Genomic DNA, 20,867 nt, shown 5'->3' with positions numbered 1-20,867 from the left:
TCTGGGGTCAAAGAAGGAAGGTAGGATACATCTGGGGTCAGGCTTAAGGCACGTCGGTTACAAGGCTCACGAGATACATACATAGTATGTAACCAGCATACACCCAGATTGGGGTGTGGGAGTTCTTAAAGCATCAGTGATATGCCACCCAGAGAATATAGTGAGAATCCAAGTCAGTACTGGGTGTACCAAATTCAACTAATTCTATTTTTTAACCACAATAGTCTCCCCAAGGGGAGGTGCACCGTTCCTGGAGGTACTGCAATACCAGGTCGATGCGTGGAGTGGATGGAGCAAGCTCCTATTCCATCTCCCTGTTCCAAAAATCCATTTAATATATAGTCCTCAGATAGAGGACGTATCAGATATTAAACTGATAAGAACAGATACTACACTTGATCTTAGCCAAAAGGCCGAGAAGCGATAACGATATGCTGAAAAACGAGGCAGCCCTACCTCTGCCACAGCTTTCTATGTCACCACGAGGAGCTCCCAGACAGGGACCAAGTGCCCTCAATGAGACTTTGACAACTAGGAAACTCTCAGTGACAATCGCTCCCCCTAAATGACTCCAATGTAATAATTCAAGCAAGAACTCAACACACAATTCTGCTCAAGGACCGAGAATTCTTTCAGTCTGGTTACTTGGGTTCATCTCGCTGCTTTCCCTGGCTGCTGCCGCATACTCCTAAATTGCATAAACCCACCCACTTCCTGTGACGTACTCAGTCACTGTTAACTCTTGCAGCAAAACAGATCAAAGAAAATGTGAGCAAGCGCTATCCGGCCGGGGTGGCCAAACCGCGTGCGGCTCTTTTACAGTTACAGTGCGGATCCTGGAGCTCCACATTTCCCCCTACCCGTTCTCCACACATTGGGGGCGGAGGGAAATGTGGAGCTCCAGGATCCGTACTGGGGGTGGGGAGCTCAAGGTTTCTGCCCTGCGGCAGGGTAGTGGGGCTAGGGGCTTCTGCTAGAGGAGACTGGTGCCTGCCACAGATAGCTCAGTGGTTTGAGCATTGGCCTGCTAAACCCAGGGTTGTGAGTTCAATCCTTGAGGGGGACATTTAGGGATCTGGGGCAAAAATTGGGGATTGGTCCTGCTTTGAGCAGGGGGTTGGACTAGATGACCTTCTGAGGTCCCTTCCAACCCTGATATTCTATGATACACTTTCGCTGCACAGAATGCTTAGGGCAGATTGCTTTTGTTGCAGCATTTTCTAGGCAGACTTCTCTCTTCGTGTTCCCTTCGCTCTCCCCAAGGACCGCTCATTTATCTTGAGAAAACACAGAGGACGCACACAGTGACAACAAGCCAAAGAGAGAATAGTAATCTTTAGACAGGCATGGAGAGAGTGAGGAAAATCTAGCCTATAGTCAAGCAAATATAATAACTAGCCTATAAATCTTATATGCACATGGTTTGAAATAACTTGCTCACCAAGTACTCAGGATATTTTGATACAGATAGATCTAGATCTTCCTTCGCTTCTCTCAAAACCCTCTATTTATCCTTTCGTCAGCACTCTGATATTTACTGTGAAGTTTCCCAAAACTGATGGAGGGAAGCCAAAACAAATGTATCCTCCTCAAGATCCGCTCGACTCAAGTCCATAAGACGATCGCCTGCAAGCTCAGGCACGTGAAACGTGGATGGCTCATGAAGCAGAAAGCGGCGTGCGCACTAAAATACACTATTGTACGGATCAGAAGAAAAAAAACAGGAACGAAGGCACTATACGACTCAACGTGCTGGACCGTAAACCAAAGACGGCGCCCTTCCGGGTATTACCAGCCAAGGGGGACGCTACCCATGACCTCGCTCCTAGGACGAGTCCCGTACGAGTATGAGCTTGGCAGGATTGCTTCCTGACACTGCCGTCTCTGACCTCACATTTCCTCCCGATTTTTACTGGGGCTGAGGTTATTTATTTAAATGAGTTCTGAAGGCACGGTCAGAATTTTACCAGTAGCAGCTGGCCGACAAAACGCTGCCTTAGGAGACTGACAGCAGACTTAATTGTAGAAATACTAATTTTACAAGTGCAATTCCCCCTTCCCTCAGCCCTGGCCTCGCACCTGTCAGTAATGAACAATTAGTAAAGGGTAAGGGTTTTTGTCTAGCCAGATGTGTATATTTGTCATATGTGAACGAAAATCTCCTCCTCTTTTTCCCTTATCTCCTTTATTTATTTATCAACCGATTGTGATAAAATTTGAAATGGAGTCAGTTTTTTCTTTTTTAGAGGCTTCTCCTATTGCGAGGCCCTAAGCTGTTCCTTAGTTAGCTTATGCCTTAAACCGGCCCTGGCCCCTGTGCTCTACGGTAGCCCCAATGCTCTTTTCTGCTCTCCCATAACTCTCTCAAACAGACAATCAGGCTTGCCTAAGGTACTTACTCTCTTGCAGTACCAGTCCAGTTCCTTGCTGACTCTTGTCTAACCACTGCCCATACACCCTATCCTGAGCTGATTCCGTTCCCAACGCTCCCGCTCAACTCAGGAAAACCAAGAATTAAGAGGTAAGCTGTGCAGGGAAATCCTGTTGAGGGTAGTTTTCTGGTGGTGGGGTGGGTGGCACGACGCATTCCAAAGCATGGAGTAATAGAGACAAATACCTAAATTAGATATAAAAATAGAGCTGGATAAATTTAAGAGTGGGATTGTATTATGTGAGAACAAGGCTTCCAAAAGCCAACTCTCAAGTCTTAAATGGCCGGCCCTGGGACGGCTGCTCCCTTTGCCCCCTCCCGCCCCCGTTGGCGGCTTGACGGGGGGAGGGAAGGGGGAAGAAGGGTTCGTACCGGCAGGGGCACCAACGGGGAAGGCGCAGGGACGTTAAAGCACTGTTGCGGCAGCGCTTTAAGGACCGTCCTTTGCCGTGGCAGCGCTTTAACATCGCCGCCCCTTCGCTCTTCTCTTCCCCCCTCACTGTCGGCGGCCCCGCCAGTGCCGGCCCTACCAGCAGGGCCGTGGACGGGGGGGGCAAAAGCAGCAAGCAGCGCTTTAATGTGGGCTGTGTATGGGCGGGTACCGTACCCCATACCGGCTCCCTTTCACCCCTGCCTGCCCGCCCGCCCGGGGACCGACTCCAGCGCTGTTTGAGGCTGGGTCTCTCCCTCCGCCCCACCTTCCATCCCCGGGCACCCTTCGGCACCACTGGCAGCGGGGTGGCTTCCTGCCTGCTCGCTCCACATGGCTGCCGGCCCCGGTCTGCGGCCCCTGGGCGGAGTGAGCAGGGTCTGTCCACACACGCTCCTTCTGCCCCAAGCGCCCCTGTGGCCAATAGGAAGCTGCAGGGGCAGAGCCTGGGGGCAGCAGCGCGTGGAGGCCCCCCCTGGCCCAGGAGTCCCAGGTAAGCACCACACACCCCCACCCTCTCCCTCTGCACCTCCTGCCACGTCCTGTGACGTACTCCGTGACCGTTAAGTCTGGCAGCAAAACAGATCAGAGAAGAAGTGCGCAAGCGCTGTCCGGCGGGGGGGGAGGGGGCAAACCACACACGGCTCTTTTACGGGTACAGTCCGGCTCCTGGAGCTCCCCATCCCCCCGCCCGTTCTCCACCGTCCAGACGGGGGGAGCTCGGGCTGCCCTGCGGCAGGGTGGGGGGGCTAGGGGCTTCTGCCGGAGGAGACCGGCGCCCGCTGAGAGCGGGGGGCCCCCCCTTCAGCTCCCAGGATTTAGCTCTGCCGGGAGAAACAGCAGCCCACAGCTGGGGGCGGCCGGGCGGGGGCCTCTGCTTCCGTGGCTTGGGGAGAGGCAGCAGCTCACCCCGCGGCTCCCGGCTGCTGCCTCTCCCCAAGAGTGAACCCGCCCGGAGCAGTCGCAGGACGTCCGAGCGCGGCCACGGCCAAGGACGGTCCTTAACGCGCTGTCGCGGCAGTGAGGTCACGTCGCTGCCCCTCCCTGGTGGCTGCTGCGGCAGGAACCCCCGGCCCTTTAAACCGCCACTGGCGCCCCGGTGGTGTGGCTCAGGCGGCCTGAAGGGCGGGCTGGGGGACGCTGACCCCCCTCCCAGCCCAGCCCCGCCCCTCCCGGGGGCCGGAACTGGCCCCAGCCCACATACAGGTAAGTCTGCAGAGTTACTGTCACCCCTGGCCAGGAATATTCCTGGTGCCCAGGCACTACGGGCCCATAGAACTGGCCGCCTATGCGCACTATAGATTTCAGTAAGCACCCCCCCCTGCCCCCCCCTCACACACACAATCCCCAAAACAATACCAAGGGACCTAGATGTAAATAAGATTGCTGACCCTTTCATCCAGAAAGCGACAGTGATCCATAATGTCTTTAAACTGGGACGTTAGTGAAGACCGCTTTTAAGTAATTGCAATGATTTTAATCTGCTGTAATTCATAAAAATGTAATTATGTAGTTCAAAACTATTTAATTCTTAAAATAGTAAAGATAACAATGAGAGACACGTTCAGTAACTAGAATAGGATAGACATGTGCAGTATAAATGCTGACAATTGCTTCCCCCCAAAACTGGCAGAGTGCCCCCTTCACCCTCCCTCCCCAAGCACCCACACCCCTCTTCCAAAGCACCCACCAGTCAGTGCCTGTGCTACAGACAACAAACTCATCCCAAGGGTCACGTAGTCACTCCCCCTTCACCTGGAGAACTCCCTCACAGAGCTCTCCTGTTCCCTAGCTCCTCTGGTCACTTAGGAGCAGGCTTTTTAGAGACTCGTTCTCCATGATTAGCCCCAGCCCCGAGTGAAGGGTTGGCAGGTCCTACAGGGATGGGGGGATGAAAGCCTCAAGAACATGCTCTCAGCCTTGCATTGCAGTCCGCTAGGCTCAGCACAGGCTCCCTCAAACAAACCCAGCACACCACACACACAGACCACAAACTCACCCCATGGGCTGAAAGTTTCCTGTTCCCAAGCGTCTCTCATCCCTTAGGAGCAGGCTTTTTAAAGACTCGTTCTCCCTGAGGAGCCCCAAACCCTGCTAAGAGTTGATGGATGCTCAAGGGCTTGGCCATCACAGCCTCCTTAAGAAGCTCTCAAGTTTCCTAACAGGCCACTAGGCTCAGCACAAGTTCCCTCAAATGAACAGACCACACTATATCCTTCATTGAAGCAGCAACCACGCTACACCACACACACCCATACCACAGAGAAGAAACTCACCCCAAGGGTCATGGACCTGCTCCTCCTTCATCTGGTTACCTGCCTTGCAAAACTCACATTAGCTGCTCCTGTTCTCTAACTTCTCTCCTCCCTTAGGAGAGGGCTTTTTAAAGCCTTGTTCTCCCTGAATAGCCCCACCCCCTGGTTAGGGGTTGATGGTTCCATGAAAGTTCCCTTATGCATGCGAAAGTTTCACAGCCACTGGGGATCGTCCCAGATCCGCAACACTATGCGGTCCCACCAGTCTGTGCTTGTTTCCTGAACCCAGAATCGGTGTTCCACAGCATGAACCTGCCCCATTAGCACCATGATGCATGCATTGGCAGGGCCCATGCTTTCAGAGAAATCTGTGTCCATGTCCTGATCACTCACTTGACCGCGCTGACGTCGCCTCCTCGCCCGGTATCGCTCTGCCAGGTTCTGGTGCTGCATATACTGCTGGATAATGCGTGTGGTGTTTAATGTGCTCCTAATTGCCAAAGGGAGCTGAGCAGCCTCCATGCTTGCCTTGGTATGGCAGCCGCACAGAGAAAAGGCGCAGAACGATTGTCTGCCGTTGCTCTGACGGAGGGAGGGGCGACTGACGACACGGCTTACAGGGTTGGCTTCAGGGAGCTAAATTCAACAAAGGGGGTGGCTTTACATCAAGGAGTATTTCAGGCAGGACTTCACGGAGGGTTCCAATAAGAAATGGTGCACCTAAGTTATTGTTCTTATTGGAACAAGGAGGTTAGTCTGGCCTCTGATACATGGCTAGATTCACCTCGCTGCACCTTCTCTGTGAGTGACTGCAGTGTGACCTAGAGGAATGAGTCCCCTAGACGGGGGAGGAGGCAAATGAGTACAAAACAGATCTGGTCTATTTCTTGTTTTGATCCACTCCATCTATCTTTTACATCTTTGGCTGGCAGCAGACGGTGCAGAAGGACTGCATGCCATCCACATCTCATGGCTGCTCAGCAGAAGATGGTACAGTACGACTGCTAGCCATCCTCATCTCTTGCCTGCCCAGCAGAAGATGGTACAGTACGACTGCTAGCCATCCGTATTGCCTGCCTGCTCACCATAAGACGGTTCAATAGGACTGACTGCAGGACTAAAGATAATGACCTGGTCAAGTCACTCCAAATTTAGTCCCTGCGCCCATGTCTGCCCAGGCGCTCCCCGCCAACGGGGCCAGGAGCACCTCGGACATGACTATGACAGCTACCAGTCGTACTGCACCGTCTGCTGCCAGAAGGCAATGGGTTGCTGCTACTGTGTAGCAATGCCGTACCGCGTCTGCCAGCACCCAGGAGACATACGGTGATGGTTACCTGAGCGGGCTCCATGCTTGCCGTGGTATGGCAGCTGCACAGGTAATTCAAGAAAAAAGGCGCAAAATGATTGTCTGCCCTTGCTTTCACGGAGGAAGGGAGGGAACGGGGGCCTGACGATATGTACCCAGAACCACCTGTGACAATGTTTTAGCCCCATCAGGCATTGGGATCTCAACCCAGAATTCCAATGGGCAGTGGAGACTGCGGGAACTGTGGGATAGCTACCCACAGTGCAACGCTCTGGAAGTCGACTCTAGCCTCGGTACTGTGGAAGCGCTCCGCCGAGTTAATGCACTTAATGCACTTAGAGCATTTTCTGTGGGGACACACACACTCGAATATATAAAACCGATTTCTAAAAAACCGACTTCTATAAATTCGACCTTATTCTGTAGTGTAGACATACCCTATATCCTTCATTGAAGCAGCAACCACACACACACACACACAGAAGAAACTCACCCCAAGGGTCATGGACCTGCTCCTCCTTCATCTGGTTACCTGCCTTACAAAACTCACATTAGCTGCTCCTGTTCTCTAACTTCTCTCCTCCCTTAGGAATGGGCTTTTTAAAGCCTTGTTCTCCCTGAATAGCCCCAACCCCTGGTTAGGGGTTGATGGGCGGTAGAGGGCTTGGGGACGAAAGCCTCCTTATGCAGCTCTCCACTTGCATAGCAGGCCCCATCCATGCCCTGACGAGGTGTGAACTGCCTCTCTGTTCTTGGAGAGTTTTTGCATGGGCTTGCTTTAAGCAAGGAGGATACATTTTCAGGCTCATAACTATATACATGAAATTGTAACCATACTGTAACAATTACTATAATATCACTGGTTTCAGAGTAGCAGCCGTGTTAGTCTGTATTCGAAAAAATAAAAGGAGGACTTAGAGACTAACCAATTTATTTGAGCATAAGCTTTCGTGAGCTACAGCTCACTTCATCGGATGCAGTGAGCTGTAGCTCACGAAAGCTTATGCTCAAATAAATTGGTTAGTCTCTGAGGTGCCACAAGTCCTCCTTTTCTTATAACATCACTATAACAACCATGCTCAGTGCATGATGAGCCTTCCGAAGGCACCCAACATGACAAACTTTGCATTGCATACCACACAATCATTTTCTAAAGATGAACATGGTGTGTAGGGTGTTCCCCCGAGGTACAGAGCATCACACCTCCCCTCTTAGTTTACTGATCTGAAAGGTAGTTTGTTGTTATAGTTCTCTTGGCATCCAGCCATTAAGGCTATGAGGCAGCGTGCCTCAGTTTCCCCATTCACACACAGCAAACCAGGGGTTTTTTTTTATGTTTTCTCTGCTGTGATAAGGTTTAAACCTGTTTACAGGTATTAATTGAAAAGTAGCATTCTCAAAAAGTTTAACATCTGTGTTGAAATTCTTATCCCCAAAATATAACATTAATACCAAAATTTTTATCACAGATGGGTGTTTACAAGTATCTTTTTGATACCACACCCCTCTGTTCAGTTAGTGTAGTTTGAGGTTAGTTTGTTCATTACCCATGGTGTCCTTTGACTCTCTCCCATGTAATCAGTCACAGGCTTCTCTTTCCCTCCAGTGTTTCCCTTTGTGTGGGCTCTTAATTTAATCCTATTTCTGGCATTTTGATGTCTCAGGCTCTGGCAAGATAAGGGTCCAGGGGGATCCTGCACACTGGCTGGTCCTTTGGGGAGTGGTCTCCCAACCCCAGGACTTACATATGTAGGCAATCCAGCTCCCCTTTTGGGGTTACCCTGTGTTTCCCCCTCCCAGCACTGAGTCCTTCCCTGCCCCCTAGAGGGCTGTGATCATAGAATCATAGAATATCAGGGTTGGCAGGGATCTAGTCCAACATCCGGCTCAAAGCAGGACCAATCCCCAATTTTTGCCCCAGATCCCTAAATGGCCCCCCTCAAGGATTGAACTCACAACGCTGAGTTTAGCAGGCCAATGCTCAAACCACTGTGCTCTCTCTCCCCCCTGCGATCCCTGCTCTCTGGGCTAGCTGTGTTTACCCTTTGACCAGCTGAACCTCTTCCCAGCAGCTTTTCCATAACTGCTCCCCGTCTCTCAGCAGCCTGGGGAAACACCTCCCCCCCCCCCCGTCAGCTGGGTCATTTGTGTTCTGGCCAACGATCACCGGGAAATTTCCTGGTCTAAACTCCCCTGCTGTTACTGGAGCTGCATCCTGATGTAAAAAGACAGTTAGTTTCCAAAAACTTATCAGAAATAGCATCTTGAAAACTCGGGACCTGGATTGGGGTACCCTCCGCCACTCCTCTCTCTGTCCCTGAGAAATCAGCTCCAGGAGGTCAGTTACAGAGGTCCTTCTCAAAACCTGGGTCACAGGCTGAGTGCCTGGGTGCAGGGATGCTGAGCCAGCCATCCCCCTAGGGTCCTTAGCATCCTGCCCCAAGTGACTAATGAGGAGACACTCCTGTATCCCCACTATTCTTTCCCCAGTTTCCTCCTCTGGGCCCCCTCCTTCAGCTGCCAGCTAACAACGGGGACAGTTTCCTTAATGACTGAGGACACCTCTCCTGCCCCTGTGCCTGAAGGCATGTGGCCTTCTGCTGGAAAGGAGCTAGTCTCAGCCCCTCCCATACTTAGAAGCACCCTGCTTCCGTGTGTTACAGAAATCCTCACTCACCTCAGTGGTTTCTGAGATTCCCTGCTCTTTCTCTGGGACACATCTCTCTGCTCCCTAGAGCCGGGTTTCTCTCTGGTTCAGCTGCAACCTGGACAGTTGTCTCCCTGGCAGGCATTACCCCCCCATCCCTTCCTGATGTGGTGTTGCCTCCAGCTGCAGTGTAGGAGTTGGTCTCAACCACCCTCCCACCTAGAAGCATATGACTTCCCCCAGCTGCAGAAGAAGCAAGGGGACTCTCTCCCATTCTCTCAGAAGTTCCTGAGACCTTCCCCTTGGGGGGTCCCAGCATAAAATTCCCTCCTGCTGCAGGCAAATGCTTTAACCTGAGGTAGACAGAAAAAATCATTACCCAGGAGCAGGCCGAATAGGAGGTGTTCCATTACCCGCCCAGTCAAAACACCTTCCAAACCACATGGATTTTAGCTAGTGGTATGAGGGATCTGCTTTTGGGCACCCCCAGAATCTCTATTTGGCCAGGCAACATACTGGCCTTTGGGACCCCACACTGCTTAACCAGAGAGATCTGGGCCTCTGTATCCCTCTGCCCCAAGCATTACCTGCCATCAATTTGGACAGCCTTAACATGCTCCATATCTGGTTCTGCAGTGGCTAACCTCACAGAACCAATATGCAAAAAGAAAAGGAGTACTTGTGGCACCTTAGAGACTAACCAATTTATTTGAGCATAAGCTTTCGTGGGCTACAGCTGACTGCATCCGATGAAGTGAGCTGTAGCTCACGAAAGCTTATGCTCAAATAAATTGGTTAGTCTCTAAGGTGCCACAAGTCCCCCTTTTCTTTTTGCGAATACAGACTAACACGGCTGTTACTCTGAAACCTGTACTGCTGAAGTTATGAATAAGTTCTGAAGGCACAGTCAGAATTTTACCAGCAGCTGCTGGCCAATAAAATGCTGCTTTAGGAGACGGATAGCAGACTTACTCATAGAAATACTAATTTTACAAGTGCAATTATCTTTTTTCCCCTCAGCCCTGGCCTCCCACCTTGTCAATAATGAACAATTAGTGAAGGGTAGAGGTAGGTTATGGGTATTTGTGTAGCCAAATGTATATATTTTTGTCATATGGGAAAAAAGATTATCTCTAAATATCTCCTTTATTTATCAACTGATTTTAATAATATTTGAAATGGAGTTAAAAAAAAAAGACCCCTCACAGTGTGAGGCCCTAACCTGTAGTTTAGTTAGTTTATGCCTTAAGCCGATCTTCACCCCTACGCTATACGGTAGCCTCAATGCTCTTTTCTGCTCTCATATAACTATCTCAAACAGACAATCAGGCATACATAAGGTATTTAAAGTTTCTTGCAGTACCAGTCTAGTTCCTTGTGTAACCACGGTACGTACACCCTACCCAGAGCCAATTCTCTACTCTACTCCGCTCAACTCAGGCAAACAAGAATTAAAAGGTAAGCTGTGCAGGGAAATCCTATAGAGGGTAGTTTTCTGATGGTGGGGTGGGTGGCACGACGCATTCCAAAGCACGGAGTAGTAGGGACAAATAACTAAATTAGATATAAAATAGAGCTTGATAAATGTGAGTGGGATTGTCTTATGTGATTAATGCCTGTGATAGAGACTTGGATCGGTGGCCATGTGTTCCCTTTTGGTCCTAAATCTTATATTCAAAATCTCATGCTTCAGGGATTCAGACATACCCCTCCCCTGATGTATTCGAGGTTTTATTTTTTGTCTTTCTCCTAAAGCGTCTGAGATTGGCCATGGCTGGAGATGGGACATCAACTGGGATGGCTCACATGCTCACGGTCAAACTGAGCACCATTTTTTAGGTCAAGAAGGAATTTTACTGTAGGGGCTTTGGGTTTTTTTCAACCTTTCTCTGCAGCATAGGGTGTGGGTCGCTTGCTAGAATCATCTAGGTGTATCGCACCAAATCAATTCCCTACCTTTGCAGGGCCTCGGGCATTGGTGCACTTCAGTCCCTCCTATTCTTTGCCTGTGGCAGACACAGTTTAGTTTCTGGATGGCTGTAATACTTTAGTCTAATCCAGGTTAGTGGGCTCTTTGCAGGGGTAGCTGGGAGGGGTTTAGTGGTCTGGGATGTGCAGGACGTCCGATTAAGGTCAGAAGAAACCACCAGATCATGTGATTCACAGGGCCACAACCTGGTTCTTCTGCTCCTATAAATTACCCCTAATCTGGGCAAACCATTTACAGAGACTTTCCTAAATTAAAATAGTGAGGTTTTCTCCAGGGGAATGGGATGGAAAAATTCTCTCCTGGTAGGAGGTGGAAGAGAGAGAGAGAATGATCCTGACCACACAATCAATTCTGGAAGGTATACTAAATACCTACAGAGAATAAAAAAAGGAAGCAGCAGTTTAACTGACCTATGAACCATAAAGTAAAATCTGCAAGAGCAGCCTTTCAACTCAGAGGGCTAATAAGAATAAGCTACAACGAACCAACCAAAGAGAAGAGTTACAAATGAATGAAAACTATACCCATATTACAAACAAAATGTTAACATAGACAACAACACAACACATTTCTTTGCTGTTTTTCAGCTAGGACGTGTACCATTCCTCAGTTCAGTGCCCCCACCTCCCACAATGTAGTCTTATTTAGCCTCACCTGTTCCTGGGGGGTTTTCACACACACACACCCAGGCCAGCGCAGCTGGGCTCTTTACTCGTTTCTTCCCCCTCCCATCTTGTGAGACCGGTGAGGAGAGACTCTGCCAGCTTCTACCAGGGCTGACCTTCACAAGGCAGTTGGAGCATCTCGTGTCATCACCAGACAAGCTCCTGGCCTGTCTGAAATCCTCTCACGCGTGAAAAACTCATGAGATACCATTATTATGTCAGCCCCATCTCCATTGCCCCTGTGCAGGGAAATAGGGAGTGGGCCACAGTGGCCCCAATGCCGTTGTGGTCTGAGCAGCTCGGGTAACCGGAGCCTAAGTTAGAGCAGCCCTGAAGCACAACAGGGTTACTACGGCTGTGGCATGTTTGGCAGATGGACTGAACTCCCCTGCCAGGCATCAGAGGCATGTCAGAGATGATGTCACAATACTGGCTCCATTGGGTGCGGGGGGGGGGGGGGGCGCGCTGCAGGATGCCACGGGGAAATCAGAGGGCAGGTTTCGGTGGTCCCTAGGCCCCGTGGCTGAAGCCCAGTATCCCAATGAGCTGGTGTGGAGGGGAAGGGGGGTGAATATCTCTCATCCAGAAGGGGGAGCCCTAGCAGGAGTTAGCGTTCTATGTGCTGCTACTGCCTCTTTAAATGACAGCGCCTTCAGCCGTCGGCTTTGTGAATGACAAGTTTTCTGTCCAATAGGAGGGAGGGACTCGACCGGTCACCTGGATTGACGTCTACAAGAATCCAATAGATTGAGCGTGGCCGGAGGTCACCTATCGCTGATTGGCTGTGGCCGGGAGTATAAGACGAGAAGAGAAGGCGGGCGCGCTCCCTTTTCTTTCCCGGAGCCCTGGTGGGAGGTGGGTGTCCGGAGAGGGGGCGGCCCGCGAGGGACTCGGCCGCGCTCAGCCCCCGGCCGGGGAGGAGATCACGGGGATCCGGGCGAGTCGGCCTTACCCCGGGGCTCCCCGGCTTGCTGGGGCCCGCCGCGGCTCCCGGTGTCGCTAGGCCTCGGGCCTGGCCACGCGGGGCCGGCTCAGCACCGGGGCCGGGCTGATCCCGCGATCCCGATGGCCAAGGGGCCTCTTCGTCGCCTCTACGGGATCCCGTGAGGGGGCCCGGCCCCCCAGCGCGGGGCTGGAGGGAGCCGGGGGTGCCCGGGGCCCATAGACACCCCCCTGCTGGTGCAAGGGACACACCGACCGTCGGTTCCCCAGCTCCCCGGGGCCATCCCGCAGCGGCTCCGTTTTCTAAAACCCTGGAAACAGCCTCCACTCTAAGCCCCGCTTGATCGTTTGGGGGCCGGGCCGGGCCATCCCCTTATCGGGCGGGGGGCCGGAGGCCGGGGCATAGGCTGCGGTTGCAGAGGTCTGGCTGAACCCTGGTTTCCCGACCTTGTCTCCCGCAGGTAACAGCTTGTCTTTAAACCCTTCGTGGCAATCCTTGGAAGCACCGTCGAGATGCCCAGGGAAGACAGGGCTACGTGGAAGTCCAACTATTTCCTGAAAATCATTGTAAGTGTCTCCCTTGGGGTGTGTTCGAGACAGTCTGGACCTGGGGCTGGGATGGACTCTTGTCGCTCCTGGCTCAGTCTGCCTTGGCCGTTCTCTGGACTGCTCCTGCAAACGTGCACCCTGGGTTAATCCTAACGCAGCATAGATCCGTGGTGGCACATGGGGAGCTACAGAGTGAAGGGGGGCTGTTGTGTTTGACAGCAAGGCAGGAGCCAGCCTCATCATTCACACAGAGCTGCAGTTTGCAGAGGTTACGTGATGGAGGAGGAGCAAGCTGTGCTGGGACAGTGGGTCTCCATAGGCTGTAGTTCCACACTGTGGTTAATGGCTTGTGTAGCAATTTGCTCCATTGTATACCAATGAGGTGCAGCCCCCAGGCTCCTGGAAAGTTGCCAGTGAAGCTGCTGATTGGGCAAAAACTGAGTAGCACTATTGCAGCTGGGTCTAGAGCAGTGGTCCCCAAACTTTTCACAGTCATGCTTCCCTCTTACCCTTCCCCCGCCTGAGCCAGAGTGGGACTGGGGGTGGGGTGGGAGAACGCAGACAGAGGGGCCTCAGCTGAGGGCAGAAGTGGAGCTCTGGCTGAGGCCAGCAGATGCGGTGCCGGGCTAGGGAGTGGAGCAGGGTGGCGCTCCCTCCCCGCCCCCTGTAGGAGCTGGCTTGGGCCTCAGCTGTGTTCCCCCAAACATTCCTCCATGCCCACCCTCACCCCCAGTTTGAGTACCTCTGACCAAGAGCCTGGTACTCCACATTTCCCTGCTGGTGGCTGCTATTATGCAACTCTGAAGACTTTTCTAGATGTTACATCCAAATTTCATCAGAAGAGTCCTCAGTAGGCTCCTTCAAGTGATCTTTGGAATAGATACTTGCATAGCTGTTGTCTCTCTCTTACAATGAATATACCTGCCATTGGCAGGGTTTTGAACATTTTAAAAGCAATTGGGAAGCCTGAGTAAGGTCCCCAGAACACTTGAATCTGGAAAGAATTAAACCATGCTACTAAGAACAGAGTCCACTCCAATCACAAATAAATCCTTCAGAAGAGCCCTGTCAATGTTAGTGCTGCTTCTTAATTGAATATCATTTGTATTTTTAATGCCTCAATGTGTTCTGTAGCAGTGAGATACTATTCACAGTGACTGTGTAAGCAAAAGTAGCATCGGCAAAAGAGCCACACATCCGAGCCTCCTTAATGGATAGCATTATCAAGTTGTTGGCTCTTTACAAGGGATCCTTTCAAAGAAACTGCATTAACGTTTTTACAGGCATAAACATCACATCTCAGCTAAGCTCCTGGTACGTCCTGACTGTGCTTTATTTGCAGGGTTGAAATGCATCTCATTTAGCATGTTTGTCTCCCTTAAATGTGCCTTGGGACTCCTTTATTTCCTCTCTGGGGGTCATCAGAGAGCTGCTCGTATGTAATTTTTTTCAGAAAGAATTGCACTCTGCATTTTCTGTAGCATTGGGTTGGCAGCCTTGTAACCATATGTTTTAAACAATGGCTCGCTCCCTGTCAACCTAAAGAGCCTGAAAATTGGCACATCACGGTTGGTTTGGAGACTTGTGGGGGAAAGGAGGGAAGTAGCCGCAGAGTGGCAGATGGTGGGACAATTTATTTGATTAGTGCACATACTGGTTGCTGATTGGAATGCGTACCAATGTTGGCTGTTTAAGAGCCCTAGTCAGGTGAAAGGGTTTTTTGGTTGCTTTGGGACAGGTTCTGATTGGTAACATTGGGTCAGATTTCTCAGCTTAGCACACAGAAGCTCCCATTTATGCACCTAAATGGAGTTCCTGGGTGCTAAGCATTTGTGGAAATCTGGCCATTTCATTACGGAGCCTAAATGGGACCTAATGTTACTCTATACCCTGGTCTAGGTTTCTTTGTAAAACTCATTTCTTCTTTCTGTAGCAACTCCTGGATGATTATCCAAAATGTTTCATCGTGGGAGCAGACAATGTAGGATCCAAACAGATGCAGCAGATCCGCATGTCCCTGCGTGGGAAGGCTGTCGTGCTGATGGGGAAGAACACCATGATGCGCAAGGCTATCCGTGGTCATCTGGAGAATAACCCTGCTTTGGAAAAGTGAGTAAAATAGTATGATTCCACACCCTGTTTCCTGGGGAAGACTGTATGTTCTCTGGAAGAGTGAAACTGAATGATGCTGTCTTTCCGCCAGGCTCTTGCCTCATATCCGTGGGAATGTGGGCTTTGTGTTCACCAAGGAGGATCTGACTGAGATCAGGGACATGCTGTTGGCTAACAAGGTAAGGGAGGAGGACACTATTGTTATAGTGCGTCTACTCAGGGAGGTCTTGGGGCCTGATCTGAAGGAAGGAGAGAGTGTAACACTGAACGTTCTCTGTGGATGTGTGATTTTAGAATGAGCAAGAACTGGGAACCAGGCATTTCCTGTGTTATACTCAGAGTGCTGCCGTTGACTTGCTGTGACCTCAGTTTCCCCATGTGAATAACTGGGAGATGCTGATCTCACAGAAGTGCTGTGAGGATGAATTAGTGTCTATACAGTACTGTCTGAAAGCCAAGCATTATTTTGCTTTCTATTCTTGCACTGTCTTGTCAGGTGCCAGCTGCTGCTCGAGCAGGTGCCATTGCCCCTTGTGATGTCACTGTGCCAGCCCAGAACACTGGTTTGGGTCCCGAGAAGACCTCCTTCTTCCAGGCTTTGGGCATCACCACGAAGATCTCCAGGGGTACCATTGAAATCCTGGTGAGTGCAGAGCAAAGTTCAGTGTGCTTACTAGCAAGTAAAAGGTCATTCACAGCTATTTAGCTGCTCCTATATACTGGATGGCCCTGGTTGGACAGTTTGGCAATTCCACTGAAGTTGTGACTATAGATGTGTAGCTAGTTCATCCCTACATCCCCATGTCTTGTGCTGCTTTCCATGGCACAAGATCGATCCCCACCTTCTATTGAGGACTTTGGAGGCATGTCTCTAAAGCATCTTACAAGGAAAATAGCAGAGTAATGTGACAACAATAGGACATTGCATGACAAAGAAATCCTAATCAAATAGGAACCTGTCAGAGAGATTGGGCTGGATAAGTTCTTTCTGCCTCTTGCCAAGCTGGGTGGGAGCGCTGTCTGAGCAGCTGACCTCCCATCCCTAACCTCTCAGATTCCTTTACCAGATGGCAAAGCAGGTCTGATTTGCTGACTGAGAGCCTGCAAATGCCTTCATCAGTGGCCCACTCATTCATCTGTATGATTCCATGCTATAATTGAAGTGTACGTCATGGGCTTGATGCAGGAATGACTGGGTGAGGTTCTCTGGACTGTGTTGAGGAGGAGGTCAGACAAGATGACCATAATGATCCTATTTGGCCTGAAGAAGTGGTTTTTTTTACCCACAAAAGCTTATGCCCAAATAAATCTGTTAGTCTTTTAAGGTGCTCATTGTTTTTGTGGATACAGACTAACATGGCTCCCCTCTGCTATTTGGCCTTAAAATCTCCCCCAGCAGCCCTCTCCCTTGTAAAACACTCTTGGGAGGGGTGACCTGCTTACTCCTGAGGTCCTTTCCAACCCTGATATTCTATGATTCTGTCAAGAGCAGCATTGCCAGTCTCCTGCCCCTGCTTAGGCTTGGGAGGCCAGTGCTTTCCCTCCCTGTGAAATACAGCGGGTGTGGTAGCAAAGGGGAGCTGTGTGAGGACCTGGACTGGTATTTCACTGTGAGGCAATTTGAGGGAGAAGTTCCTTGCTCTCTAGCCATTCTTGGAGGTGGGGAAAGTGGGGCCTGAGGCTGCTTCTGAAGGCCAGGTGCCTATCGAGTTACTCCCCTTCATCAGTTCAGGTAAATCTAGATAGTGGCTAGTGTTGGCAGTGTTCTCATTTACTTGGAAGAGTTGGGAAAATAAAAGGGGTAACTTCTGCTAACTAGTGGTGTAGGTAATAGTGCATGTTCAGTAATGCGAGAGAGGAATTTCAAGTCCAAGTCTGTTAGCTTTGGCAAAGGGTTTTTGAAAAAAGATGAGTCTCTGAACAGTTTCAAGGAAGGTGAGGTTTTTGAAAGGCTTATCAGTGAGTATCGATCCATTTTTGACAAAACTGCCCTCACAAATTCAGACTATTTTAGGTAACTGCTGCTCTGTGAGGAATAGTAAGTATAAAGGTTAAGACATGTATAAAAACTTAGACATAATCTTAATGGCAGTGGTGTTGCTGCTCTACCTTCAGTAATCTTTAAAGCCAGATGTCTAGTTTGACTCCTGTGGAGAAGAAGGGTTTATTTAGTTCCTTCTAGCTGGGCACCCTGTACTTTGGGTATGAGAAACTCTGGTTTGAGTGGCTAATGGGGCAGCCTAGGTCTAGATGATGTGTTAAGTGTAGCTGATTCCATTTGCACGTCTCATAATTATGGACCTCGCTTTGAAATGTGCCATCTGCTGGGTGGGCTTTGCCTCATGCTTTGCTCAGCTGAGCTTTGAACTTGTTTTGATACAGAATCATTTGTGGGTCTAACTCCTTCAGTCCCATCTACAGATGTTTGTAATGGGAAGCTGAACCTTGTTGCGGCTCTGTGCCTGAGTTTTAACCCCTGTAGCAATTCGTTGCTCACTTTTCCCTCTTTGACTCTCAGAGTGATGTGCAGCTGATCAAGACTGGAGATAAAGTGGGAGCCAGCGAAGCGACCTTGCTGAACATGTTGAATATTTCCCCATTCTCCTTTGGGCTGATTATCCAGCAGGTGTTTGACAACGGCAGCATTTACAATCCTGAAGTGCTGGACATCACCGAGGAGACTCTGCACAGACGCTTCTTGGAAGTAAGAGTTGCTTGCCTGTGCTATATGCCCTGTCTACTTTATTCCGTGTAGTTATGGGGACAGATTAAGTGCTTGAGTATCTAATCTGAAGTTCAGGAGGGCTGTGTGTGTGGTTTTTTTTTTTCCCTTTTGAATTGTGAATGAGACTAGCACTGAATTCTAAAAGTGATTTTACAGCGCTACAGTCCTGAATAACAAGGTTATTGGCCTGGCATGGTCCCTTTAAAACTGGTCTGTGCCATTTCATTGCCCTCCAGAGTTGGGAGATCCAGATGCAAGTGTGTGTCAGCCTGCTGACCAGCACCCCAATTTTCCCAAGGTGTTTTGATGTTCCCTATTACCTTTGGAAAATAGAGGTTGTGCGAATCGTGGCTTTGCCATACAGTAGTCTTCTTGGTGGGTTGTAGCATTCATCCCTGAATGCTGGGAATTTTGATTTGCAACACAGATGTGTTTTCTACTGGGAGTGATGTTCCATTCTGTTAGCTATCTGTTATGTATGAAATGCAGAGAATACAAAATCTGGAAACCCCTTGTAACGAGTGTTAAAGTATGTGGTTAAGGCTGCCTCTTGTTTATCTCCCTTGCCAGAACCACGCAATTCTCTCACCCATAGTACCCTTTATTACGCTTGCACATATTGTTATTGATGGTTGTGTTTACTTGCAGTATAATTTTCAGAGCTGAATGCTTGGAACATGACTTTCTTTCCCTCTTCCTCAGGGCGTTCGTAACGTAGCTAGCATTTGTTTGCAAATTGGCTACCCAACCATCGCTTCTGTGCCTCACTCCATCATCAATGGGTACAAGCGAGTCCTAGCTGTGGCTGTGGAGACTGAATACACCTTCCCATTGGCTGAAAAGGTAAAGTGTGAGCGAGACAGACTGGAATAGATTGTGCGCGGACTTAAGGCTCACAAACTAGTCTTTGAGCCTGAGCCTTTAAAGATCTAGAAGGTTGTATGTTAGAGATCTGCACTGAAAAGAGGCCTTGAACAGCGTGAAGTGCATGTAACTGCATTGCAGCCGGGGGAATTCCTTGCTTTGTGGAGGTGCAGTTCTGCCTCTTCACCCCTCAATCCTAGGAGCAGTGTACTGGCAAGGAGGGTGTGGAGTGTGTTTTCTGAGAGCATCCCCGGTCCTCTTCTCATATGATAAGGCAACGTTGCCCTCCTCTGTTGGTTGTCTTCAGTTTGTTTGTATAATGCATCCCTTGGGTTGCTAGTAAGTTGCTTGCATGGCCTTTGGGGTTGCAAAGGTTGTGCTCCCTGCTCTTAATTCCTGTGGAGACCCACTAATACGCTATCAGTTTTCAGTCTGGCAATAGGATAGTAAATTGTGACCTGTTTGTTCCCTGAAATTACTATATACTTTTATCCTCTTACAGGTAAAGGCCTTCCTAGCTGACCCCTCAGCCTTCCTGGCTGCTGCCCCTGTGGCAGCTGAAGCTGCAGCTCCTGCTGCTGCTGCTCCAGCCAAAGAGGAAGTAAAGGAGGAATCAGAGGAGTCTGATGAGGACATGGGATTTGGTCTCTTTGACTAACCCCTACCACATGCTCACCACTTCATCAACTGGTTTAATTAGAGAAATAAAGTGCTATTTTACACCCTCTGTTGTGTGTTTATCTTGGGTGGGGTGGAGGAATCATCATGCATGAACTTTCCATTGGTGTGAAACTTAATATATGGATTTTGAATCTAAAGATGTACTTTTTTGATTTTGCCTTCAATCATAAACACTTACCAAAACAGCCATAAAATAATTTCAAGAAACCTTCAACTAACTTTCCCCTGCAGGTGAGAGCAAGAGGGATCTACACATATCAAGTACTAGTCATGTCACTTAATAAATTCTGCCTTGGCTACACTGGAATGTTACTGTGAATTAAAGTAGAGGGTGAATTTAAAGTGCAAGAGATATTCCAGAATCACTCTGAGTGGATGCTATAGTTATTCAGTTGTGTAGACAAGCCCTTAGGCTAGCAGGACTTGAGCTACTGTACTAAAAATAGCAGTGTGGATGTTGTGGGTCAGGTGCTTGCTCAGGCTTTGTCTTACGAAAACCCCTGGGTCTGAGCTCAAGTGGCTAGCCTGAGTGTCTGCTGGAGCCATGAGGCACAGTAAATGTGCTCAATGAATCACTGATAACTGCAGGCAAATAAACAGTGTCCCTGCCCTGAGGAGCAGTCTACATTAAATCGAATACACAATGAAAACTAAGGCCTTGGTTGATAAATTAGATAAGCAAGTGATGAGTGGATCAGTTTGGAGACGCAGTCTTATGAGGTTGCCTGTTGCAGCTTTGGAACTGTCTTCATGGGGCCAGCAGTGGAACATTCTCAGTTGCAGGTGTCACCGCAGTGTCTGGAACTTGATTGCTCTGGTGTGCTTCAGATTACGCTGTAAGATTTAGCAATTCAACAGTAAATGTTTTTGTTTTGCTGCCAAGTTAGGCCAGGTGTGTTCTGTATTTTATGAAGAATGAGCTGTTGTGATTTTTGGTGCTGTGATTCAATCATTATGTAAGATGCAGGCCAAAATGTTGAGCCAAAACAAATGCCTGATTTTCAGGGTTGTGGAATGTCACTCCTTTTAATTCAATGAGAATTGTAGCTGATTATCACTTCTGAAAAAATGACCCACATATAGGTCTGAATGTGGATTTAGGTGCATAACTATTATGTTTTGATACTAGGTTAATATTGGTTTCAGAGTAGCAGCCGTGTTAGTCTGTATTTGCAAAAAAGAAAAGGAGGACTAGTGGCACCTTAGAGACTAACCAATTTATTTGAGCCTAAGCTTTTGTGAGCTACAGCCCACTCACTTCCCGATG

The 20,867-nt window shown here is 49.5% G+C and overlaps 1 protein-coding gene and 1 non-coding gene across 2 annotated transcripts; one reads left to right on the top strand and one right to left on the bottom strand.

Moving 5' to 3' along the window:
* Positions 1–234: 234 nt before the first annotated feature.
* LOC144275913 (U2 spliceosomal RNA) lies at positions 235–425 on the bottom strand. Its single transcript, XR_013348144.1, has one exon. It is a non-coding gene; the product is annotated as a U2 spliceosomal RNA (small nuclear RNA).
* Positions 426–12,516: 12,091 nt separating this feature from the next.
* RPLP0 (ribosomal protein lateral stalk subunit P0) lies at positions 12,517–19,646 on the top strand. The gene is made up of 8 exons (XM_077834963.1): positions 12,517–12,582; positions 13,131–13,236; positions 15,152–15,327; positions 15,422–15,509; positions 15,827–15,973; positions 17,849–18,034; positions 18,758–18,898; positions 19,422–19,646. The coding sequence occupies exons 2-8, from the start codon at positions 13,183–13,185 to the stop codon at positions 19,575–19,577; spliced, it is 948 nt and encodes a 315-aa protein (XP_077691089.1). The 5' UTR covers positions 12,517–12,582; positions 13,131–13,182; the 3' UTR covers positions 19,578–19,646.
* Positions 19,647–20,867: the final 1,221 nt, after the last annotated feature.

This window comes from Eretmochelys imbricata, chromosome 15, assembly GCF_965152235.1.
Source record: "Eretmochelys imbricata isolate rEreImb1 chromosome 15, rEreImb1.hap1, whole genome shotgun sequence".
NCBI lineage: Eukaryota > Metazoa > Chordata > Testudines > Cheloniidae > Eretmochelys > Eretmochelys imbricata.
The sequence above is the reverse complement of the archived record's forward strand: the minus strand, read 5'-3'. Positions and strand labels throughout refer to the sequence as shown.

Coding starts and splice junctions, on each gene's coding strand:
- RPLP0 (XM_077834963.1), top strand. CDS start 13,183: ATGCCCAGGGAAGACAGGGCTACGTGGAAGTCCAACTATTTCCTGAAA. Junction 15,510..15,826: donor ACATGCTGTTGGCTAACAAG/GTAAGGGAGGAG, acceptor CTGTCTTGTCAG/GTGCCAGCTGCTGCTCGAGC. Junction 18,899..19,421: donor CCTTCCCATTGGCTGAAAAG/GTAAAGTGTGAG, acceptor ATCCTCTTACAG/GTAAAGGCCTTCCTAGCTGA.